Below are 25,792 nucleotides of genomic sequence, written 5' to 3'. Positions count from 1 at the left end.
GGTGTTTTATGGAATATTCTTTTATATCCATCTATGCATTTGACTGAATTTGGGTTGGAATTTTATTAAATGTTTAAGTTGACTTAGAGGTAATTGACATGTTCATAAAACTTAGCTTCCCTTTCTAGGATCACAGCATGATATTAATTTATTCAAACCTTCCTTTCAATTTTTTGTAAAAGGTCTTACACATCCCTCATTAATGGTTAATCCTTTTAAAGTGCTGAATGATTAACTGTGGGCTGGCAGTCTGTGTGTTTCAGGATCCTGGGGAAGCCCATCTCTTGTACTTCTTCACTCTTCCCAGACTGCAGAGCCTGTTCTTCTTGGAGCCTTTCCACCTTTGATCTTGGCAGACAGGCCTAAAGAAAATTTGGTAGAGGGGTTGATATTTTTAAGTTGCTTACTTGATTTTCTTCCATCTTATGATTATTTCATTATTTACTGTAAAAATGTGTTCTGGTAAAATGTTATATTCTGTTATGATTCAGTGACTTTTTTTTTTTTTTTTTTGCGGTACGCGGGCCTCTCACTGTTGTGGCCTCTCCCGTTGCGGAGCACAGGCTCCGGATGCACAGGATCAGCGGCCATGGCTCACGGGCCCAGCCGCTCTGCGGCATGTGGGATCCTCCCGGACCGGGGCACGAACCCGTGTCCCCTGCATCGGCAGGTGGACTCTCAACCACTGCGCCACCAGGGAAGCCCCAGTGACCTTTTAAAAGAGAAAATTTGCAACAAATTTTGTTCAAAAGGAATGCAGTGCCGCCTGGGGGACAAGCAGTGGCCTGGGATCTGGCAGTATCTGGTCCTTAGCCTTTGTCTACCCCTGGCAGGGTTATAAACTTGAACAAAACATTTAACTTTTCTGTGTTTGAGTTTCTCTGTCTGTAAAATTGGAGAGGGTGGAGGTAAGGGTAAATGCTTGTTTTACAAGGCCACATCATGTGTGAAGTATGTTGTGTGTGAATAAAGTAATAGTCTGAAAATCTGTAGCAGTTTAATGAGAAAGCCTTTGGCTGAAAGCACCTGAAGTAAGTACTGTGTCTGTTTTCTTAAAAGCATCTACACCAGATAGTATGTACCTTGACCGACTAGCAGACACAGGTCTTCCTCTTCCCTTTTCCTGGAGCACTCTATATCTGCTGTTTTTTGTGTAGTTGGCCCTCCGTATCCACAGGTTCTTTACTTTTGGATCCAGCCAATCCTGGATCAAAAATATTAGGGAAAAGAAAATTCCAGAAAGCTCCAAAAAGCAAAAATTGAATGTATCATGTACCTGGCAACTACTTCCATAGCATTGTGTTGTAATTACAACTGTTTACTTAGCATTTACAGTCTATTAGTTGTTATAAGTAATCTAGAGGTGATTTAAAGTATACCAGAGGACGTGTATAGGTTACATGCAAATACTATGCCATTTTTTTTTTTCTTTTTTCTTTTTTTTTTTTTTTTGCTGTACGCGGGCCTCTCACTGTTGTGGCCTCTCCCGTTGCGGAGCACAGGCTCAGCAGCCATGGCTCACGGGCCCAGCCGCTCCGCGGCATGTGGGATCTTCCCGGACCGGGGCACGAACCCGTGTCCCCTGCATCAGCAGGCAGACTCTCAAACACTGCACCACCAGGGAAGCCCACTATGCCATTTTATATAAGGGACTTGAACATCCATGGATTTTGGTATCTAAGGGGAATGGGGAGCTGGAACCAATTCCCTGTGGACACCAAGGGATGACAGTACTGCATGGTGTTCTTGCTGTGGAACTGACTGCACATCTGTCCCACCAAAATTTGAGCTGGTTTGTTCAGACAGTATTTATTGAGCGCCTTGAGGCCAAGGTTTTGTTGTCTTTCTCCTACAACTCTTAACAATTTAGCTAAAAGTTTGAATGAATGACTAGTTAAATGATACTTTACCTTGAAATTGCTCAGGTTGGAGTGATTTTGGCAGAGGGATGTTGAGTCATTTTGGATCCCCTCCCACCACCACTTCTCCTCATGCCTGGCCTTTCAGGTTCCATAGACCAGTGTGCAGGAATCACTCCCACTGGACTAGATGGAGTCCCTGCCTGGCTCATTCTCCTTACTCTTTTTTCTTGGCTTCTCGCCATCCCGACACTAGAGTTCTCATGGATTGAATTGAAATTCACATGATACTTAAATGTCATCTTCAAAATACACTAAACTGTTAACTAAAGACGTCGTTTCCACTCCCTTCATTCACCTTTAGGAATTCCTAAACATAGTTGACAGGGAACCTTGTGGCATTAGTTTTCTAAGGAACACCTTTGGAAAATACTGTTGTAATGAATTTTTTAGAGGAAGAAGTAATTCCAGTGTAGGGTCCCTCTACTCCACTAGGTGGCGTCTGATGGTGCTGTGATTTGCTGGTAGAATTGAGTCAGGGCACAAGAAGCTCCCTCCTCCATATCCTTTTTCACAAATAAAGCTTTTTTGGAGCACTTTTCTGTTAGATTGTGAAACTTTGTACAACATCAAGAGGTCTGAAAAGTAGGATTTTCTTATCCTGAAAGTGACATTCTTAAAGTCATTGGAAAGACAAGGGATTGACTTCTTAGGCAAGGTTGACTCTGAAATTGCTTTATTTTCTCAGGTTCCTGGGTCTCACTCTTGGGAGTTTGGACCAAGCATTGGGTTTAACAATTCTCCGTGAATGAAACAGGTTCTAGGTCACTGGTTTTCCCACATAATCTCGTTTGTTGTCACTGTACTCGCTTAAAGAGGGAAATCTTTTTCTAACTAGCTGCCTGTGTTCTGAGGCCCTCTGGGTACTGATTAATACACATTAGAAATTCCATACCTTTTGTTCCCATACCTAAAATTGACTTTTTAATTATGTTGCTATTATTTTAGCAAGGATGTGATCATATTTCATAGGAAATGCTTTTATTCCTATTATGACATCTCTTAAGCCTTGTAAGTGCTGCTAGATAAGCACTAAGGCCAAAACCAGACATCCCCGCACTTTGAATTAGCTTCAGAAGCATGACTTATTAATTCAACAAACATTTGAGGATCCACTTTGTGCTACAGCCGTAAAGAGGAGTAAAACTTGTTCCTCACCATCGGGGTGCCACCAGCTAGTGTGGCCAACAGGTGGGCTTACCCACAATGTGAGTGCAGTGACACGTCTGTGACAGGCTTCGTCGGAGCACGGAGGTAGGGCGTCCGGATCAGTTCAGGGAAGACTGGAGGTGGGGAGGATTTCCCAGGAGAATGAGGGGTCAGCCTTCAGGTAAGTGTGTAAGAAACGGGAGAGTGGAAGATAGGCGGCGTTGAGAAGAGCAAAAGGGGTGCGGAGAGCTCAGAACTAAATTTAGTGCCCATTTGTAGAAACTTTGATTCCTTGAACCCGTGTATTTGAAAAATTACACCATCTTTACTTTCTAATTGTCTTGTGGTATTTTCTACCTTTTTAAAGGTGTCCTGTTTTAGTAGTGTGTATGTGTGTGTTTTGATTTTTGATCCTATTTCTTCAAGGTTTTTGGGGGGTTTTGGTTTTTTTGTTTTGTTTAAGCTGAAATGAGACTCCTAGACAAAGAACCAAAAGCACTAAAATCTTAGAAACCTCTCAGGGATCACCTTCTATAATAAAGTCACAAACTTATAGTGAAACGACTCGACTCGGTGCAGACAAACCCCGTTCTGGTCTCCACTTGACCACTTGTTATGTAACACTGAGCGTGATAAGCTGATACTGGACGGAGGGCTTTACCTGGATGATCCAGTCTTCGGTGCCACTCTTTGAAGTAGAAACTGTTATTATCTCAGTGTTACTGTCTCAGGTGAGGAAGCTGAGGCTTGGAGGAGGTTGTTAACAGAATCCAGGACGCTGTGAGGCAGAAGAGTGGCTCCCCAGAGATGTCCACATTCTAATCCCCAGGACCTGTGAATATGTTACATTACATGGCAAGAGGAAATTGAGGTTGCCTATGGATTTGGGTTGCTAATCAGCTGACATTGAGAAAGGGAGATTATCCTGGATTATCTGAGTAGGCCCAGTGTAATCAGAACGATTCTTAAAGGTGGCATTGAGAGGCAAAGAATATTGTCAGAGTGATGCAGTATGAGAAGGACTTGTCCGGCCATTACTGGTTTTGAAACGGAAAGGGCCACAAGCCAATGCAGGTAGCCTCAAGCCAAGGAATGCAGGTAGCCTCTAAATGGTAGGAAAGGCAAGGAGATGCATTCTCCCCTAGAGCCTCCAGAAGGAACATTACCTGCTGTACCTTGATTTTAGCCCAATGAGGCCCATTTTGGACTTCGACCTTCAGAACTGTAAGATAAATTTATGTTTTTTTAAACTACTAAGTTAGTGGTAATTTGTTACAGCAGAAATAGCAACTTGATATAGTCACGTACCAGTAAATGAGGAGTGAGATAGGAATCCAGGACCACATCACTCCATCTGCCTCTGTAATCTCCGGAGGTGGGACAGGTGGCACAATATGGTGATTCCTACCTCCAGGTCTTTGCCCATGATACTGCTTAAAATGCAATGCCTTGCCCTAGTTATTATCTGCCTTCCTAATTTTTCAAGGCCTAACTGAAGTCCTCTGGGATTTGTAAATATTGCCCAGCCAGCATGATGTCTGGCACACTGTGGACATCAAGTGGAGATTTCCATCCACTGGCTCCCTTCTTGGAACTCCTGTTGCACTCGTTGGCTGTGTCTCCCACTTAGCAACCAACGTTGTTTTCTGATTTTCCCTTAGACTTTAGTAGTATCTTCCTAACAAGTAGGCAGAAACTGACTGTCCTGATCAGTCATGTTAGTGGCAGCTGTCCTGTGTGACCACAGCTCACCAGTCACCCCTTCTCACTGGTCTTCAGGTTCCCCATCTGCAGGATAAAGGAACTTTGCCCCAGTTGCCTCTAAAGGAAACTTCAGCTTGAAAATGCATTGGCCCTTGGCCTGTTTTTTTTTAGACCTGGGAGCTAAGCATTGTTTTTATATTTGTAAAGAGTTATTTAAAAAAGAAGAATATGTGACACCTATGCTAGACCCTAAGAGCAGCATAAGAGGGGATGGAGGAGGGATTTCTAAGCAGATGTGTTTCTTTTGTGAAGTCTTTGCCTCCCTGAGGGTTTTTTGTTTTTTTTTTAAAAAAGGAATTTAATTGAAATACACACAAGGGACATATTTGAATTGATCATTTTAATATTATGCTCTGGTTAAATGAGAACAATGGTGTGAGGGTGTTAAGTTTACTGTCATGTCAGTATATAGAACAGTGCATATTTCTGTAGTTTATGTTCCCCTAAAATTATGTATTTGGAACTATATTTTTCTTGCCCTCCTCTAACTCACAAGAAAGAGAAAAATCACAGCTAAGGAGTTAAATGTTTACTTAGAGTTTAGCAGTATTTTGGCATGTACCAGAATGTGCATATTGTATCTCTGGTGCCCATATGCCAGAGTTTTTTTCTAGATAATTGCTTTGTGCTTTATATTAAGAATTTTGAGGGAGTTCCCTGGTGGTCTAGTGGTCAGGATTCAGTGCTTTCACTGCTGTGGCCCGGGTTCAATCCCTGGTTGGGGAACTGAGATCCTACAAGGCATGTGGCGCAGCCAAAAATAGAAAAAAGAAAAGAGAATTTTGACAGTATACAAATCTCAGTCAGATTTCTGTGGAAAAAAATGCAAGCAATAGCTATAGTTCATACATTGAAAACAAACATTTCTATAAACTATTGCATTTCTTTGAAGATTTTTTCATTTTAATGAATGCATTTAAAGTGTGTGAAATCATCTAGCGAATGATGATGAATCACCATGTAAATGCTGAGTAATCTTGGAGGGGCTGTTGTTATTCCTTCTTACATAATCCTGTCGTTTTCCTTTTTCTTCCTTGTCCAAAACCTTGTAAAGAAGAGTGGGAAAGCAGAAGTTAATAAAAATGGCAGAGTATAGAGTAAAATGAGAATCGTTGCCAGGGTGGAAGGTACCACAATACAGGTTTGCCTTTGGGGGTGTCACTACTTCCCAGAGTAAAGAAGTGAGAGAGGGCTTCCCTGGTGGCGCAGTGGTTGAGAGTCCGCCTGCCGATGCAGGGGACACGGGTTTGTGCCCCGGTCCGGGAGGATCCCACATGCCACGGAGCGGCTGGGCCCGTGAGCCATGGCCACTGAGCCTGCGCGTCCGGAGCCTGTGCTCCGCAACAGGAGAGGCCACAACAGTGAGAGGCCCGTGTACCGCAAAAAAAAAAAAAAAGAAGTGAGAGAATTTTTCCCAGGGAGTAAATAACTTAGCCATGTAGATTAAAAGCCATGTGACTTAACCCAGTGGTATTCAGTTTTGAAGTATTTCATGGTTTATTTGTTAGCAGTTTCCTTTATCAGTATTTTTCTTGACCTGATATTCCATTTTGTCCTATGATCCCTGAGAGATTAGCTTACATGAAAGCCTCCTGGAGAGCAGATGGCCATTCCTGATGTAAAAATTTCCATGTTGTTCAGTTCCAGCATTTCTGCTCATTACTTCATTGTATCCTTGGGTACCTTACTTTGTAGGACACCAAGTGCTGTTTACTCTAGCCCTCTGAGAAAGAATTAATTTCAGAAGCTCGGCAGTTTATACCCAGAGTCACAAGGTTTAGAGTCCCACCTTTTCCTTTCCGAAGGAGAGAGTGGGACACATTCTTTAAAATAATCATTCTCTGCTCTTAAAAATAATCATTCACGAAAAAATCTTTGTCTTATGTTTCCTTCCCAGATAATTGTCCATTATTAAGATTTACTGGCTAATGGGCTTATTATCTTAGCCTAATCTTCCTGAGTTACATGAATCTTGCTTTTTCATCATTGCCACCTTGGCACAGTCCAGGAGAACTATAAGATGAACGATGGAGGTATTTAAAAATTTCCTGGTGGCTGTGTTAAAATTTAAGAAGAAATAGGTAAAATTAATTTAATAATTTATATTTTATTTAACCCAGTGTACCCAAATTATTAGCATTTCAACATGTAATCAGCATAAAAACTATTGAGATGTTTAACTTTTTTTTTTTTTGAACCAAGTCTTTTATACTTAACAGCCCCATCTCAATTCAGCTGCTAAATGTTCATTGGACATACGTGATCTGTATTTAGAGTTCATAAAATTTACAGTTGAAAAAGTGATTTATATACCAAATATTTATATTGTTTCATTTTACTTATTTTATTGAAATATAGTTGATTTACAATATTATATTAGCTTCAGGTTACATACCCATGTTGTCTTAAACATACTTAAACATTTTCTGATAACTGAATTGAGTATCACTTTTAAATTAAATTAATTAAAATCAAATAAAGTTAAAATTTAGTCCCTCGGTTGCTCATATTTCAAGTGCTCATTAGCCACATATGGTTAGTGGCTACGACATAGGACAGTGCACTCAGGGCCTAGGCCTCATTATCCAAGTATCCTGGGGAAAACAGTTATTTCCTAAGATACTGAGTCTCCTTCCTGCAGGCACATCCTTGAGTTAATGCTTCAGAGTGTCCTCCTGGTAGTCTTGGTAATCTGGTAGTTGCTGAGTGCGAATTGTGTAGCTTTGCTTCTGGCAGGACGCTTTATTATTAACTTTAAAGCACAGTTAAAAATATATTAGTAGAAAATAATCTGAAATAAATATATATATACATATGTACATATCTGAATCACTTTGCTATACACTTGAAACATACAATATTGTAAATCAACTGTACTTCAATAAAAAGAAAAAACTATTCTCTTTTGCTAACAGAAGAGACGAATTCTTGTTCTTTCTGGAATGTTTGAGAATTTTAATATTTTGCCTCACTGAGGTCTTGCCTCAGAATGTGTTTGCTTTACCTTAATACTGAACTGAAGTTTTAATATTAAAAATTGAATTTAAAGCAGTGGTTTTAAGCAAAATGAAGTAGTCTCATATTAAAACATTAGGCAGTGGCCAAAAACAAAAAACCTGAATGCACACCAGAAAGGTCACAAGTGAGCCAGATGAATCTGAATGGAAACCAGATGGAATTTCAGATCTTTCCATTCTCGATGCATCCTTGGTGGTTGCCATGAGGTAAATGGTGACAGTGGTGTGTGGAAGGTACAAGAAGGTCAGCGGAAGCTCCACCTATGGGGGCGTGGGAAGCAGGGGTAGAGCATTCTGTTAGTGGCAGAAAAGAACCCTAGTCTCATAAAAGATAGCAAAGGGTAAACCTACAATACATGCTAAAAGTAGACAATGTTTAATGGATCAAAGAAAGGCTGTTTGTTACTCAAAGCACACAGACAGCGAATCAGCATGATAGTATTCATTCTGCTCACCCCACGTCTCATGGGGAGCCTAGTGGTGGCTGTGTGTGCAGTGGGTTGCCTTGTAGCTGAGGGACACAGGGCCAAGGACTCAGCACCTTTTGTAGCAGGCAGCAGTCTTCATGCTGTGGTCACCTTGACCTACTTAGTGTCTGTGTGACCTGCTACAGAAACTGCTCAGTAACTACTGCCTTCACCCAGATGTTCTTTCAAGATGTTGTTACATCTTGCAGGTGTCTTTCTGACACCTTGCACTGGATGGTTAATAGAGACTATAACTGGCCAGTTACCTGGCTAACAGTTTATTGAGATTTTTTTTTTCTTTATTATGTTGAGGTAGATTTCCTCTTTGCCCACTTTCTGGAGAATTTTTATCATAAATGGGTGTTGAATTTTGTCAAAAGCTTTTTCTGCATCTATTGAGATGATCATATGGTTTTTGTTCTTCAATTTCTTAATATGGTTTATCACATTGATTGATTTGCATATATTGAAGAGTCCTTGCATCCCTGGGATAAATCCCACTTGATCATGGTGTATGATCTTTTAGTATGTTGTTGGATTCTGTTTGCTAGTATTTTGTTGAGGATATTTGCATCTATATTCATCAGTGATATTGGTCTGTAATTTTCTTTTTTTGTAGTATCTTTGTCTGGCTTTGGTATCAGGGTGATGGTGGCCTCATAGAATGATTTTGGGAGTGTTCCTTCCTCTGCAGTTTTTTGGAAGAGTTTGAGAAGGATGGGTGTTAGCTCTTCTCTAAATGTTTGATAGAATTCACCTGTGAAGCCATCTGGTCCTGGACTTTTGTTTGTTGGAAGATTTTTTATCACAGTTTCAATTTCATTACTTATGATTGGTCTGTTCATATGTTCTATTTTTTCCTGGTTCAGTCTTGGAAGGTTCTACCTTTCTAAGAATTTGTCCATTTCTTCCAGGTTGTCCATTTTATTGGCATAGAGTTGCTTGTAGTAGTCTCTTAGGATGCTTTGTATTTCTGTGGTGTCTGTTGTAACTTCTCCTTTTTCATTTCTAATTTTATTGATTTGAGTTTTCTCCTCCTTGATGAGTCTGGCTAATGGTTTATCAATTTTGTTTATCTTCTCAAAGAACCAACTTTTAGTTTTATTGATCTTTGCTATTGTTTTCTTTGTTTCTATTTCATTTATTTCTGCTCTGATCTTTATGATTTCTTTCCTTTTGCTAACTTTGGGTTTTGTTTGTTCTTCTTTCTCTAGTTCCTTTAGGTGCAAGGTTAGATTGTTTATTTGAGATTTTTTTGTTTCTTGAGGTAGGCTTGTATTGGTATAAACTTCCCTCTTAGAACTGCTTTTGCTGCATCCCATAGGTTTTGGGTCGTCGTGTCTCCATTGTCATTTGTCTCTAGGTATTTTTTGATTTCTTCAGTGATCTCTTGGTTATTTAGTAACGTATTGTTTAGCCTCCATGTGTTTGTTTTTTACGTTTTTTTCCCTGTAATTCACTTCTAGTCTCATAGCATTGTGGTCAGAAAAGATGCTTGATATGATTTCAGTTTTCTTAAATTTACTGAGGCTTGATTTGTGACCCAAGATGTGATCTGTCCTGGAGAATGTTCCGTGTGCACTTGAGAAGAAAGTGTAATCTACTGTTTTTGGATGGAATGTCCTATAAATATCAATTAAATCTATCGGGTCTATTGTGTCATTTAAATCTTGTCTTTCCTTGTTAATTTTCTGTTTGGATGATCTGTCCATTGGTGTAACTGAGGTGTTATTAAAGTCCCCCACTAGTATTGTGTTACTGTCGATTTCCTCTTTTATAGCTGTTAGCAGTTGCCTTATGTATTGAAGTGCGCCTATGTTGGGGGCATATATATTTATAATTGTTATATCTTCTTCTTGGATTGATCCCTTGATCATTATGTAGTGTCCTCCCTTGTCTCTTGTAACATTCTTTATTTTAAAGTATTTTATCGGGTATGAGTATTGCTACTCCAGCTTTCTTTTGATTGCCATTTGCATGGAATATCTTTTTCCATCCCCTCACTTTCAGTCTGTATGTGCCCCTAGGTCTGAAGTGCGTCTCTTGTAGACAGTATATATATGGGTCTTGTTTTTGTATCCATTCAGAAAGCCTGTGTCTTTTGGTTGGAGGATTTAATCCATACATGTTTAAGGTAATTATCGATATGTATGTTCCTATGACCATTTTCTTAAATGTTTTGGGTTTGTTTTTGTAGGTCCTTTTCTTCTCTTGTTTCCCACTTAGAGAGGTTCCTTTAGCACTTGTTGTAGAGCTGTTTTGGTGGTGCTGAACTCTCTTAGCTTTCGCTTGTCTGTAAAGCTTTTGATTTCTCCATCGAATCTGAATGAGATCCTTGCAGGGTGGAGTAATCTTGGTTGTAGGTTCTTCCCTTTCATCACTTTAAGTATATCATGCCACTCCCTTCTGGCTTGTAGAGTTTCTGCTGAGAAAACAGCTGTTAACCTTATGGGAGTTCCCTTGTATGTTATTTGCCATTTTTCCCTTGCTGCTTTCAGTAATGTTTCTTTGTCTTTAATTTTTGCCAATTTGATTACTGCGTGTCTTGGCATGTTTCTCCTTGGGTTTATCCTGTATGGGACTCTCTACGCTTCCTGGATTTCCTTTCCCATGTTAGGGAAGTTTTCGACTATAATTTCTTCAAATATTTTCTTGGGTCCTTTCTCTCTTCTCCTTCTGGGACCACTATAATGCGAATGTTTTTGCGTTTAATGTTGTCCCAGGGGTCTCTTAGGCTGTCTTCATTTCTTTTCATTCTTTTTTCTTTATTCTGTTCTGCAGCAGTGAATTCCACCATTCTGTCTTCCAGGTCACTTATCCGTTCTTCTGCCTGTTATTCTGCTATTGATTTCTTCTAGTGTAGTTTTCATTTCAGTTATTGTATTGTTTATCTCTGTTTGTTTGTTTTTTAATTCTTCTAGATCTTTGTTAAACATTTCTTGCATCTTCTCGATATTTGCCTCCATTCTTTTTCCGAGGTCCTGGATCATCTTTACTATCATTATTCTGAATTATTTTTCTGGAAGGTTGCCTATCTCTACTTCATTAAGTTGTTTTTCTGGGGTTTTATCTTGTTCCTTCATCTGGTACATAGCCCTCTGCCTTTTCATCTTGTCTATCTTTCTGTGAATGTGGTTTTTGTTCCACAGGCTGCAGGATTGTAGTTCTTCTGCTGTCTGTACTCTGGTGGATGAGGCTATCTAAGAGACTTGTGCAAGTTTGGAAATTTTATTATTATTTTATTGATTTATTATTTTTTTTTGTGGTACGCGGGCCTCTCACTGTTGTGGCCTCTCCTGTTGCGGAGAACAGGCTCCGGACGCGCAGGCTCAGTGGCCATGGCTCATGGGCCTAGCCTGCTCCGCGGCATGTGGGATCTTCCCGGACCGGGGCATGAACCCATGTCCCCTGCATCGCCAGGCAGACTCTCAACCACTGCGCCACCAGGGAAGCCCATATTATTATTATTATTAACTGAATAGGGTCATGCCATTGTGTTGGACCATTGTTGGGGGAGGGGAGAGCATGATTCTGAATTTATTTTTAATTATTAACACATTCAAAGACCTTAATTAAAGTATTAAAGCTTCATTCATTTTAGGACAAAATTACTCATTTTATAAATGACAAAGGCCCCTATTGTAGAAAGCCCTGGAGCCCTGCTTAACAGAATGTTCTGGATATGGAGATGAGAAGTTTTACTTTCTTGTGTCATTTTGACACTGTAAACTTTCTCTGCTAATTCATGTACTCCTTGTACACATGGGACTGCAAACTTAAGCTGCTTCTTCCAGCAAGATTTCCACTGTATGCAGGAACTTTAAAAATGTGTGATTTTTGTAAATTTCTCTGTAAAAAATAAAATTTTGAAATTATAACATGTTTGGGCATGTTAGAATCTGCTCTGTGCAGGCAGCTGTCCATTCTTTTTTTTTTTTTGCGGTACACGGGCCTCTCACTGTTGTGGCCTCTCCCGCTGCACAGCACGGGCTCCGGACGTGCAGGCTCAGCGGCCATGGCTCACGGGCCCAGCTGCTCTGCGGCATGTGGGATCTTCCCGGACCGGGGCACGAACCTGCGTCCTCTACATCGGCAGGTGGACTCTCAACCACTGCGCCACCAGGGAAGCCCTGTCCATTCTTATTAATGCAGTTAAACAGGTTTTTGAATGAACCCTTTCAACTTTTGAGTCAAGCTGTCACTACTTATTCCTCTGCTCCAATAAATCATGTTGGTGACTTTGGCGGACTATCAAATGAGTTTCCTACTGGCTGCTTTTCCTTCACTCCTCTCTTTATTGATGCCAGTCTACCAAAATTCAGCCCTCTCCTGGAGAGTGGTGTCTTTGCTTCTACCAATTCATATCCTCTCTTGGGTCCTGCTTTTTCTTCTGACAGCTTTGGAATCTGAACTTATATGTTATGCCTTTTTTTTTTTTTTTTTTTTCCGGTATGCAGGCCTCTCACTGTTGTGGCCTCTCCCGTTGCGGAGCACAGGCTCTGGACGCGCAGGCTCAGCGGCCATGGCTCATGAGCCCAGCTGCTCCGCGGCATGTGGGATCTTCCCGGACCGGGGCACGAATCCGTGTCCCCTGCATCGGCAGGTGGACTCTCAACCACTGTGCCACCAGGGAAGCCCTATGCCATTTTTTTAAATTTAAATTTTGAACTAATTTTATGCTTGCAGAAAAGTTGGAAGAATAGAACAGGGAGTTTCCTAACGTCCCGCCTTCACTTAGCTTCCCCCATTGTTAACATATTATTTAACCATTTGTTAGGGTGCTTTTGCCAAAACTAAGAAATTAACATTGGTGCAGGATTATTAACTAAACTGCAGATGTTATTGAATTTTGCCAGTGTTTTCACTAATGACTGTTTTCTGTTCCAGGATCTGATCTGGGATCCTACATCACATTTAATTAGTCTCCTCCTATAACAATTCCTCACTCTTTCCTTGTCTTTCATGATATTGACACTTTTGAAAAATACTGGTTGTTTATTTTGTTGCTCAAATTGTTCTGGCTTTGGCCATTAGGAGCATCTTAGGTTGGCGCCTGTGTCCTTTGAACATATCCCCCTCCTTTTATGAGCACATCTTTCGTTCTGACTTGACAAGATGTTTCAGGCTCATCTTGTACTTCCTTTGCCCCAGCTCTGGGATCAGCCTCTTCTCCAATAAGCCCTGGTTTCTTTTTATTGGAGAGTGACATTTAGAAACCCAGATCTGGGTACAAGATATGCTCTTCAGTATTAGGTGTCATTACTTCTAGGCCCTTTCAGCAGAAAGAGCTAGGACATATATGTATTTATACCCACATACATGCATGCCTCCATAGTTCTGTATCTGTTATCTGTGTCATAAGTCGTAAGGTTATACAAAAGTTCATAAGTTTATACTAATTTTTTCTGATTCCAGTTTAACACCACAGAGTTTATTTTAGATTGCCCCTCTTCGTATGTAACTTTTCTCCTGCCCTGAGAAGCCTGGCTCTCATCGTCTTTAGTTTTACAGTATTCAGTCAAGATACCGTTTGCTGTTCTCTTCTGGTTCAGTTCTTTCTCCCCACTCACCACCCCTTCACTGAGGTGTGATGCATTTGCAGTACAGCTAGGTTGGTTTGTTAGTGCTTGTGTTCCCCACTGGATCCCCACACATGCTGGTTGGTATCATGATTTTAGTTTTTGCGTGTGTGAAGGCTGTGAGCTTTGCCATGGTTCTGATACTCAGAGGAAGGTCAGGCTGCCTCACCCCTGTTCTCCAGTTCCCATTACCCACCCCCCCTTTGCCACCCACCCTGTAAGTAAGCCATTTCCGTCATTTCTGGTTTATTCTTTTTTTTCTTTAATATTTACTTATTTTTATTTGGCTGTGCCAGGTCTTACAATTGTGATGCACGGGATCTTTGTTGCGGCACGCGAGATCCAGTTCCCCGATCAGGAATTGAACCCGGGCCCCCTGCATTGGGAGCGTGGAGTCTTAGCCACTGTGCCACCAGGGAAGCCCCATTTCTGATTTCCTCTTCTTGTGTTTCTTTGGTTTTGTGCCATTTTAAACTCATCGGGTTTGTGCTAGATTGTCCAGCCGCTGCTAGGGACACGGTCACTCTCACCTCATCCTCAACAGCCACTCCTCCTCTGAGAGGAAGATGCCGCCACTGCTGGAAGATGGGCCGTGTGGTTAAGCTAGAAACTTCGTGTGTTTAGCACCTACATATTTTAACTACTTAGATATCAGTTGGTAGCATTTAAAGTTTAACTGATATTTTATTTAACGTTTGCTAATAAAGCAGAAAGGGGGTAGGAAAGAATGCACCTTTTCCTACACTGTCTTATCCACCTCCTTTAATACTAGATATTTTAGTCAGTTCTTAATCACACAAATATTACATTAAATATACTCCTTGGGGGGGAAAAAGAAAGCTTCACACCTAAGAATAAAGTCCCCTTTGATCTCCATCCCCCAACACGAAACAGTTTTTATTATCCTTTCAGATTCTGTATACATTTCTAAACATACGTGCCTGAAGGGGAAAACATTTTATGTGTGACGCTTTTTTCCACATAAAAGGTGTACTTTATCTTTCTTCAGCTTGCTTTTTTTCTTATATGTGTCTTAGAAAATCTATTCATGTTGTATAGATAGCCCTGCCCCACTGTTTTTAACAGCTGCAGAGTACTTCTTGGTGACTGTCCTTGCTTGTCTCTTGGTGCACATGTGTAGACACTTAAGAAGTGGAGCTGTGGGGCTGCAGGCTGTGTCCCTGTCCCACTGTGGTCACTACAGCAGATGCTCTCCCAAGCGGCTGCCATTTTACCCTTTCCACCAACTTTGCATCAGAGTACTCGTTTCTCTGCTGGTCATCAATATTTGATATTTCCTGTGTCTCAAATTTTGGGCATTTTGAAGGTGAAAAGTGGCATTTTGTTCTCATTTGCTTTCCTCTGAAATAGTGAGGTTGAGTGTATTTTTAGCCTTTTATATTTCTTTTTCTGTGATTTGACCATTTTTAACCGCTTTCTTTTTCTTACTAATTTATATGAGTTACTATATATGCTAGATTGATTCATTTAACTAATATTTATTAATCAAGAGGTCAATATGCAGATGCCCAGACACTGCTTTACGTGCTGGGGTAACAGCAATAAACAAGGTTTCTAATTTCACAGAACTTAAGAGGAAGTTAGACCAAAGAAAATCTAAATAAATCAGTAGGATTATGTACCAGTTAATAAGTGCTATTAAAAAATTAGAGTAGGGCTTCCCTGGTGGCGCAGTGGTTGGGAGTCCACCTGCCGATGCAGGGGACACGGGTTCGTGCCCCGGTCCGGGAAGATCCCACATGCCGCGGAGTGGCTGGGCCCGTGAGCCATGGCCACTGAGCCTGCGCGTCCAGAGCCTGTGCTCTGCAGCGGGAGAGGCCACAACAGTGAGAGGCCCGCGTACCACAACAACAACAAAAAAAATTAGAGTAATGGTAGAGAGAGGACCTGAGTCAGGAGGGAGCCCCAGTTTCCCCTTCCAGACCATCCTCTGAGTGTTTTCCGAGAGGCGGGTGGTCAGGGAGGGCTTCTCAGAGAAGGTGGGGTCAGAGCTGAGATCTGAATGATGAGAAGGAATTGGCCGTGGAAGTGTCCAGACAGAACAGCATGTGCCTGGGCTTCCAGGTGGGGCTAGTGAGTCGGGGGGACACGGACGGACACAGTGCAAGTGCTTGTCAGAGACAGGTGCACAGGAGTAGACATGAGGTCTGTTTCAGGAGGTTGTTTCTTCGGCTTCTCCTTTTCTGTCTAGGCTAGGTGCCCAAAAAGAGCTTTGCTCTGGGGAATTTGTGCGTCAGGATTTGATCACTGGGTTTTGTGGTTGTTTTAAGGCATAGGCTTTTTCTTTTTAATAAAGGAAAATTTTCTGTTTCAGATTACCTAGGAACAGTACGATTTGGGGTTATCACAAATAAACATCTTGCGAAACTGGTATCCTTAGTACACTCTGGAAGTGTGTATTTACATAGACATTTCAACACATCACTTGTAAGTATTTTGAAATCACGTTTATATTAGCGCAGTGGTTCTAAACCTTGTTTGGATCACAGACTTCTTTGAGAATTGGATAAAATCTATGGATACTCTCTCTAGGGGAGTGCACATGATTTTATATTGCAAACTGAGAGTCCCTACAGCCCCTCTGTAGAGCCCATGCCCCTGGTTTAGAACTCATGCATTAGAGGGCTCTTGGATTTAACATCTAGAAATTCTGTTTATATTCTTAGACTTTGATACAGCCTTGTTAGTTTTCCTTCTTGGATGAAATTGCAGCTACTCTGTTGGAGAAGTGTTACTCTGGGCCCATGTTCTCAGAGGTTAAGCTTCCTTTGGGCAATGTTCTTTCTTCATTTGTTCCATTTATCAAGAGTAGTAATGTGACATGCTTTTCTCCTTTAGCTGATGAAATGGATTTTGAAGTTCTTGTCAAGTCACAGTGAGAAGTTGTTGGCTTTCCGCCCCAGAGAGCCTCGTTTTCCATTGTTGTCTTTGTTCCCTGATTTTATTTGCTTTCTGGTGGACCAGCCCCAACTCAGCTATTTCTGAGCTTTTGACCTGTATCCTGCTTAGTGCTGTGCTTCTGCTCTGTTTATTGCTACTTCCTCAGTCTCAGCACTGAGTTTATTTTTCTTCAGTATTTTCTCTCTCTGACTTCATTGATGGTGTCAGTGACTTACAGGTCGAGTGAAGACCAGATCTCCCGTACCCAGTGTGCCCAGCCCTTTAATCCCACGCTCCCCTCGGCTCAGTGTGCAGGCCTCATGCTGTTAGACCCTCCTGGGGGGCACCCTCAGTGCCAGTCACCCTGGCTTCTGCATATCTCTGTATCCCAGATGGCTTTACTTCTCGCAGTTTATATTCCCAAAGTCAAATGTATTTCTGTGTTTTCCAGATAGAAATGTTGATTATGTTTTTTCAGACTCCCACCATCCCACTTTGGGAATCACTGCTGTGATGGTTTCTCTGACCACCCACCCACTCTCCTTGTTTCTCTGTCTAAGCTTCTTTTGACTTCATCTGCCTTTGCTATCCTTTTCCTTCATCCTTCCTTTATAGCATGCTATACAACCAACATATATCATGTTTATGTATAGTAAAAGGGTACTGAGGAAGAAATTTAAAATAGACGGAGAAAAGAAGGTAGGACTGAGAATGATACTGAAAAAGATATTGGGTTTACTGCATCAGTTCCATACTTTTTAAGGTTGGTTGGTTGGTGTAGCAGCAGAATTCCTTTTAGCAAATGAAATAATACTGGGATACCAGTATTTTTAAAAAATAAAAGCAGTAGACATCTTTGTTGTAAGCCAATTTAAACCTGTATTTTGGGGAGTGTAAAATACCTCATTTTGTGGAACTCTCCAAAGCATTCTGTGGGGAGTTTTGTTTGAAACCCAGTGATTTATATCACTGGAATTTCAAAAATAATTTTATGTTGACGTACTCTTGATTATTATAGGAAAACAAAGCAAAAAATCTAGGTGTATCTCTCCTTCATTCTGTACACATAAAATGTGACCCGTGGCCTTGTACAAGTTCTAGGTTACTCATGGATTCATGCAAATATTTGTTGAGTTCCTGCTCTGTGCCAGGTGTTCTGGTCACTGGGGGTACATGTGAGCAAGGCAGATCCAAACTTCTGCCCTAACAGAGGGTCCCCAGGGACTAAGTTAAACATGATTTTACCAAGGTAAAAATTATCCTTGACTCCATCATTTCTGTTCCCTTAGAGCTCCCCTTGTGCAGGGTGGTAGAGGTCATTGTTGCCAGCAGCAGGCAAGGAGGCTTATTTGTTGATAGACGAGTCTGTCTAAAGGGAAAAAGATGAACCACATGATATGCAAGTCACCTCTTACAGCTGCTTTTGCTTTTCCGAGCTGCTTGTGAGGAAGCGCTCTGTCTGGAGAAGTAGAGCCAGGGTTTAGCTGCACAGGCAGGGACAGGTCGTGTCACTGCTCTGAGCCTCATTTTCCTCACCTGTGAAGTGTGGGGTTGAGGACGGGGCTGAGGATGTGCTTTGATCCTGCCCTGCCTTTTATCCTCTGTGCGTTTGTCCTTCCCAGGTCTTTCCCAGGGAGGTCATCAACTACACAGCTGAGAACATCTATAAGTGGGCCTTAGAAAACCGAGAGATGCTCCTTCGATGGCTGCGGCCCCACGGCGGCAAGAGTCTCCTGCTGAACAATGAACTGAAGAAGGGACCGGCACTTTTTGTATTTATACCTTTTAATCCCTTAGCCGAAAGTCATCCTTTAATAGATGAGGTAAGAGTCATAATGGTAAAAGGTGTCTCATAAGGAGTCGGAGAAACTCATTAACTTAGCCTTTTCTCATTCCGCGATCAGAGTAGTTTCCCCTAGCCGCTGAGCGGCCGCCAGGAGCAGCTGCTGCGTTTCTGTGGCGTTACTTCTTTCTCCTGTAAGTGAGCAGGAGAGCCCGTGCCTTGGGTAGGACTCACCACAGCCTCTCTGGCCACATTACTGACAGCTGCTCAGGTCTGCTGAGTCGGAGGGGACAGGGAAGGCAAACTGTGCCTCTCTGGAAAAGGACCAGATGGCTCTCTTCCTGCGGTGACGGATGCCCAGGAGAGGGGCAGAGGGGATGGTAGGGTTTAGTGTGGCAGGGTTTAGTGTGGCCTTTGGGATTCTGTTGTCGCGGGGGTTTGATCAGACTGTTGGCCCTGGCCACTCTCAGCCCAGCAGCCAGCAGCAGTGGTGGTGACCTTGGGATCCCATGTTTTTCTAAACCTTGCATGTCTCACAGAGCAGTTTTCGGAGACAACCGCCATCAGGAGTCAGCCCCTCCCTGCTGCCTTTTCTGCTTCATCTGGTGCATTCACTGTCTCTGGGTGTGAGTTTATTTTATACATGGGATTGTTCGAGGCACTTAGAGCAATAACAATCAGCCGAGAACGCCTGGGATTGCTAAATTGGATTTACTGGGAGTTTTATTTTTTCCTTCCCTCAAGGATCCCTTAATTGGCCCAAACCAATTTCAGACAGCCAGTGAATCACTGGCCAGGCTGCCTAGATGCGGCCTCTCCCAAGCCCTCCACATGAGCCTGATGGCCTGCTTTCCTGAGGGAGCCGGGAGGCAGGATTCTCCTTTCCTGAGGGAGCCGGGAGGCCAGGCCAGACCCCTCACTTGGCTGCTCTGGAGCCTCTTTGTTGCAGTTAGTATCCCTGCTGGGGGCCTTCTGAGTGAGCGCTGCTCCCATGGCTTAGAGGGGGAAAGGAGAGAAGGTGAAATAGCTTTGTTTTTTCTCTGATTAGGGAGGACTTGAAGTAATAAGACTTAATTTCTTTAGAAAATCTTCACTACACAGTTATTTTATGAACTAAGACACTCTAGTATTAAGAGCCCTTAAAGCTCTTTGTAGGAAAGGTGGGGTTTTCAACCAAGGTATTAGTCATGGTTGTGGATTTTTACTTTAACTTTTAAAATTAAAATTAAGTAAATTCTTCTCCTGGAGAATTCTGTCTTGTCTGGCTTGGGCATGTCGGAGTTCTGGGTTGTGTGGTATTTTGTGACTGGAGCCCAGTTTCTCTGGGGGGTTGTGCTTGGATTTAGACACCTGGTGGGAGACACTTGCTTTCCAACTCTTTGTTTCTGGGTGAGTGTCTCCCCCATCTCCCTGTACTCCTCTGTCTTTGTTTATCAAGGTTTTGCCCACAGCTCCTTTCCTCCAGGCTCTTAGTGTCCCTGTGAGGTGAAGAGAGTCCCTTAATCGCAGCCTGTGGTTAAACCAGGCGGCATCTTAGTGTTATGGATTACTCAGCCAAGTGCAGTACATTTCCCTGTTCATTTCAGGCCCCTTTAGCAAACGTTTATGGAGCACTGTGCCCGGGAGCCACGGTGGAGAAAGATGGAGAAGGCAGAGCCTTGGTCTCATGGTCTCAGAGGCCTGTCTGGTAGGGGAGCAAGAACCTGCTTGTAATTCAAGGCAGAGTGTGCTCAGCCCCAGGAGGAACTGGAGGAGAGTGGGTGCTGTCCTGGGAAGCTGGGGGCTGGGCAGGAGGGAGGCAGGAGGGGGCTGTGGGAGGGATGAGTGTTTGAGACAGGCCTTCAGGGGTGGCTAGAATTGTGATGGGCTGAGAGCAACTTAAGGGAAGGAATAGCCTGAGCAAAGGCACGGGGGTGGGCAGGGGGCGACAGGTTTAGATATTAGGAAATAGGACAGGTTGTATGGTCTCCATAAAGAACTGATTGAAGAAGACCCAGAAAAAAAACGCTGGAGGAGAGGCTTTTGGGTGCTTCTTTGAGGACTCCAGGATTAATCGTAGCCGTCAAAGTCTGATAATGGAGCGCTGTCAGCAGAGCTGTGTTACCATTATTAAAGTTTTCCTAGCAGCCGTGTTCCAGAAAAGTGAGAAGTAGGAAGATGCTGAACTTGGACAGTGGTGTTGGGGATGGGAAGTGGGGGTGTGACCATGGAAAGTGTGACACAGTGACTAGAAGTAAGGAAGTCATCCTTGGGGTTGGGCAGGGTGGGAGGGGTGAACACCTCCCTTACATGAGGGTGAGTTCTAAACTCAAAGGCTCCTTGACCCCAAAAGAATTTAAGCCTTAAGCCTTATTTTTCCATTTATGCTTTTAGGCCCAACTTTGGGCAGGCGATGGAGGAGGCCTGCCTTGTCGAGAAGAGAATGGTCATTGTAGAGTCGGGGCAGGGGAGTCAGTCAGTAAGGGACGGCCATGTGGGGACTGCCCTGTGAGGCCCAGGCCAGCACCAGGCAGCTGCTCTTCCACACATGTGCCCCACCCTGCCCCCGGGAGAGCACGGCCTGCACCGCGCACGGCATCAGGTCCCTGACCCCAGCGTCTCCAGAGAGTCCCGGAGAGCTCATGAGACATCTCAGTGTGCTTATCAAAAGAAATTCTTAGCGCAGCCAGAAGAGACTCTGTGTGGGTTCTTAGCTTGTTTTTTTGAATTATTTTTATTATTAATTAATTTTATTTTCGGCTGCATTGGGTCTTCGTTACTGTACAGGGGCTTTCTCAAGTTGCAGCGAGTGGGCTTCTTACTGCGGTGGCTTCTCTTGTTGCGGAGCACAGGCTCTGGGCGCACAGGCTTCAATAGTTGCGGCACGCAGGCTCTAGAGCGCAGGCTCAGTAGTTGTGGCGCACAGGCTTAGCTGCTCTGCGGCATGTGGGATCTTCCCGGACCAGGGCTCGAACCCGTGTCCCCTGCATTGGCAGGTGGATTCTTAACCACTGAGCCACCAGGGAAGTCCCGGGTTCTTAGCTTTCACAGCGCTGCTCTGAGGCGTCCACTGCGTACGAGTCTAGGGGACAAAGGCACCTTGTCCAGACTTACAGATTTCTCCGATTAACGAAAATGGAAGGAAGCATTTATAGTGCAAACATTTAAAGTTTTTTGCCAAATTTTCCTTATTAGTTCACATGAAATTAAATGTGACATCAAGTGATTCATATACGGGATGTAACTGGAGTGCCTTTTCAAAACTGCCTGTTATGAAAATGGAATATAACAGTAAAAACTGGTTCAGTTTATAGGAGAAAACTAAGAACTCCTCACTTTTCAGGGGCATTGCTGTATAAAATATTTTCTTCACTTAAGAATATCCTTTACACAGCTGCTTTGTTTGTGAGAGACATTAAGAATGAAAGAGATGAGGAAGGAAGACCCCGTAAGGAGTTTTGCTCTCCTCAGTGTACTCCTACTTGGACTTTTCATAAAAATCCATGGCAAATACAGACGTCCCCTGGTATCCACAGTGGGGTTGGTTCCAGGCCCCCTGCAGATACCAAAATCCAACATACTCAAGTTCCATGTGTAAAATAGCATAGTATTTGTATATAACCTATGCACATCTTCCGTATATTTTAAATCGTCTCTAAGATTACTTATGATACCTGATGTAATATAAATGGTACGTAAATAGTTGCCTATGTGCAGCAAATTCAAGCTTTCTTTTCTGGCATTTTTCCCCCTGAATATTTTCGATCCATGGTTGTTTGAATTGCAGATACAGAACCTGAGGATATGGAGGGCTGACTGTACTTGAATTTTTGTGGGTTTTGGTGGGGGGGACTGGGGGTGGTAATCTATTATGTCTTTGAATATAAAGTAGTACCAGGATGGGGCATGAGGGCAGCTGGGCTATTTATGAATCACACGGGCTTGACCTTTTTAGCGTAATGTGCTGTCAGAGCCTTATCCTTTAAAAAGGGCTGAGATGTTTTTGTGCGGGGGCAAAAAACCAAAACACTGGTTTATCATCTGAAGTAACCATTTTTATGCCGAAGAACTATTCAAACAATCTGTTTTTCTGTACAAACGCATATGTCTTAAATTAACTCTGTCTATAAGTATCATATGTTATAAAATTTGGGTTTTCTTTTAAATTGGAAAAGCATTTATTAAATGGTTTTCTCACACACAAACACACACACACACTCTTTTTTTTTTTTTGGCGGTACACGGGCCTCTCACTGTTGTGGCCTCTCCCGTTGCGGAGTACAAGCTCCGGACGTGCAGGCTCAGCGGCCATGGCTCACGGGCCCAGCCGCTGCGCGGCATGTGGGATCTTCCCAGACCGGGGCACGAACCCGTGTCCCCTGCATCGGCAGGTGGACTCCCAACCACTGCGCCACCAGGGAAGTCCCCCCCCACACTCTTTAATGAAACAAAATCCTGAGTGACTTGACACCTTTTAACTGACCTTGGTGGGATTTAAGTTAGCACACAGTTCTATTTTAGGGAGTATAAATGCCTTTGGATTATAATGACTTGCTCATCTTTTTCATTGACCTGGGGTGGCTGTTGGGTGGTGAAAGGTACTCAGTTCGGAAATGGAAGAGCCTTGGAATGAAATGTGAAATGTGAATCTAAATGGCTAACACTGGTCTGAGCGTAAAGAGGTTCATCTCCCCGAGAAGCGGGAGCATGTACTTATCCTGAGATGCCCTTCGTTCACCAGCTGTTTATCGACCATTTGTTATGTTTCAGGCTCTGAGCTAGGCTGCGGGGATAGCAGGATAAATCAAACATGGTCCCTGCCCTTGAGGATCCTTAAGCCTGTGGGGAAGAGGGATGTCTTGACAGACAGTTGGGAGACTGTCTGGGAAGGGCTTCTGGGACTAACCCTGAAGATGTAGACTCTTCATGGGGGAGGGTGGGGGTGTTAGCTTTGTTGGAGCAGCCATCCTGGTGCAGGGTCTTGGGGAGAGTGTTGAGGTTTGTCAGATGGAGGAGGCCCCGGCCAGGCCTCTGAAGGCAAGGCATTGTGGAAGGGCCTGGCTGGTGTAAAGGTGGTGGGGTGACACCGGAAAGGCAGACTCAGATCAGATTATGTTAGGGTTACCCTCCAGGTAATAGGGAGCCGTCGAATGTCATTTAGCAGAGGAGTCTCCTGCTTAGGGTTGTATTTTTAAAAATAAGTGTTGGCAGTGTGGAGGCTCAGTTAAGGCGGGGGAGAGAAAACGGGGGCACTCTGTGACACATGAGAGCCTGAGTTGAGGCAGTGACTGTGAGGGTGCAAAGGGGGGCCGCTTCGTGATGCTGAAGTCAGAGCTGGCTGGATTGGAGGCTTGGGTGATGCAGAGGAGAAACTGAGGGTTAGCTGATTTTTCCAGTTTGTTGATGCCATTTTCTAGAAAGGGTGGTACAGGGGGAGGAAGGCGAGATGGTTGAGTATGGTTTGGAAGAGGCTGAATTCGTAGCCTCCTGTGAGGCATGAATTTATTTGGAAACATATGCTGTGAAATATTTGATCCACTTGTTAGGTGGATCAACAAGTGGATCAAATATTTGGGAAATTTTTAGACTTACTTAAGATGAAGAAAGAAGACGTCGTCTCGAGGAGTTTTAAGGATGTAAAGGAAAGTGCACTCAACTGGGCGTTGAGATTTAAATTCTGTTCCTGGTTCTTCGATGTGTGTTGTGGCGTGAGCCACTTCACCCCATCACGGGGTAGACTGACATCTCCCTCTAAGACCCCTTCCGTCTCTGAACAGACGGTTCAGTATTTGTTAACAGAGTGACAGGATCTGAAAAATAACCCAAACCTCTTTATTAATAGCTTTTGGTGTGACAGCTTCCTGTTTGGTGCTGTTTCCAGCCAGGGTTCCTTCTTGTGAATCAGACAAGATGCTTTCCAGGTCTAAGAGCCACGGGGTCTGTCCCTCAGTCACCCCCACACCTCTCATGAGCTCCGTCCTGTGTTTCAGATCACCGAAGTGGCCTTGGAGTACAACAACTGTCACGGGGACCAGGTGGTGGAGCGGCTCCTTCAGCACCTGCGGCGAGTGGACGCCCCGGTGTTCAAGTCTCTGGCGCCTGAGCCCCCAGCCCAGCTGCCGGACCCGCCGCTGATAACGGAGTCCCCCTGCTGCAACACCGTGGTGCTGCCCCAGTGGCACTCCATCTCCAGGACCCACAACGTGTGTGAACTGTGTGTCAACCAGACTGCCGGCGGCCTCAGGCCAAGCTCGGTCGGCATGCCCCAGTGCAGCTTTTTTGAGATGGCAGCAGCTCTGGATTCTTTCTACCTCAAGGAGCAGACCTTTTATCATGTGGCATCAGACAGCATAGAATGCAGGAATTTTCTAAGTTTCTATAGCCCTTTCAGCTACTACACTGCATGTTGCAGGACCATAAACAGGGGCGTGACAGGCTTCATTGATTCTGAACAAGATGTCTTTGAAACCCCGACCATTGCATTTTCTTCCCTTGAGAAGAAATGTGAGGTTGATACCCCAAGCTCCGTTCCTCACATTGAGGAGAACAGGTATCTCTTTCCTGAACTGGACGTGGATAACACAAGCTTCATAGGCCTGAGCTGCAGAACCAACAAGACCCTGAACATCTACCTTTTGGATTCCAATTTATTTTGGTTGTATGCAGAGAGGCTGGGTGCTCCGAGCACTGCTCGGGTGAAAGGATTTGCTGCAATTGTTGACGTGAAAGAAGAGTCTCATTATGTCCTGGATCCAAAACAAGCTCTTATGAAGTTCACCCTAGGTACTGTGGGCAGTTTCCTTCCCCAAACCTAATGCTTTGCTTAACTTAACATAGGTAACTTTTATTTAGGGATCTCATTACGGTTGGCTCTTAGCGCATTTGAACTCTTTAGACTGCAGCTGGTCATAATTTTAAAAGAAGCTAATTTTGAAAAAAAAAAAAAAAGAAGAAGCTAATTTTGTATATTAAATGGAACAGAAACTTCCTAACTCCAAATTTTGGATAAGTTTTTCACTTAGCCCTTGGGGGCTAAGAGTCCAGCGTTCCTGATCGGCAGCGCCTGCCGCATTTCCATGGTGGCACGAGCTGCGGCCGGGGGGTGGGGGGGAACCTGGCCTCTGTGACGGACAGGGTGGTGGAGAGTGGGTCGGGTGGTAACTCCCCAGGGACTGATGAACGTGAGCCCCAACAGCGGCTTCATTCGAAAGGTACTTAAACAGAAAGCAGTGAA

General features: G+C 43.5%; 1 protein-coding gene across 6 annotated transcripts in view; it reads left to right on the top strand.

Annotated features, from left to right (window-relative positions):
* Positions 1-25,792, top strand: part of TXNDC11 (thioredoxin domain containing 11) — a 66,108-nt gene that overhangs the window by 28,783 nt on the left and 11,533 nt on the right. For 5 of the 6 annotated variants that reach the window (XM_004270175.4, XM_033428796.2, XM_033428795.2 and 2 more), the window contains 3 exons: positions 16,231-16,343; positions 18,419-18,619; positions 24,549-25,341. In XM_004270175.4, the coding sequence (XP_004270223.1) occupies positions 16,231-16,343; positions 18,419-18,619; positions 24,549-25,341 (1,107 nt within the window). The remainder of the gene's footprint in view (positions 1-16,230; positions 16,344-18,418; positions 18,620-24,548; positions 25,342-25,792) is intronic. The other variant, XM_049699766.1, reaches the window with a different exon arrangement.

Source organism: Orcinus orca, chromosome 16 (genome assembly GCF_937001465.1).
Source record: "Orcinus orca chromosome 16, mOrcOrc1.1, whole genome shotgun sequence".
Taxonomy (NCBI): domain Eukaryota; kingdom Metazoa; phylum Chordata; class Mammalia; order Artiodactyla; family Delphinidae; genus Orcinus; species Orcinus orca.
This window is presented reverse-complemented; position numbering and strand designations above follow the sequence as displayed.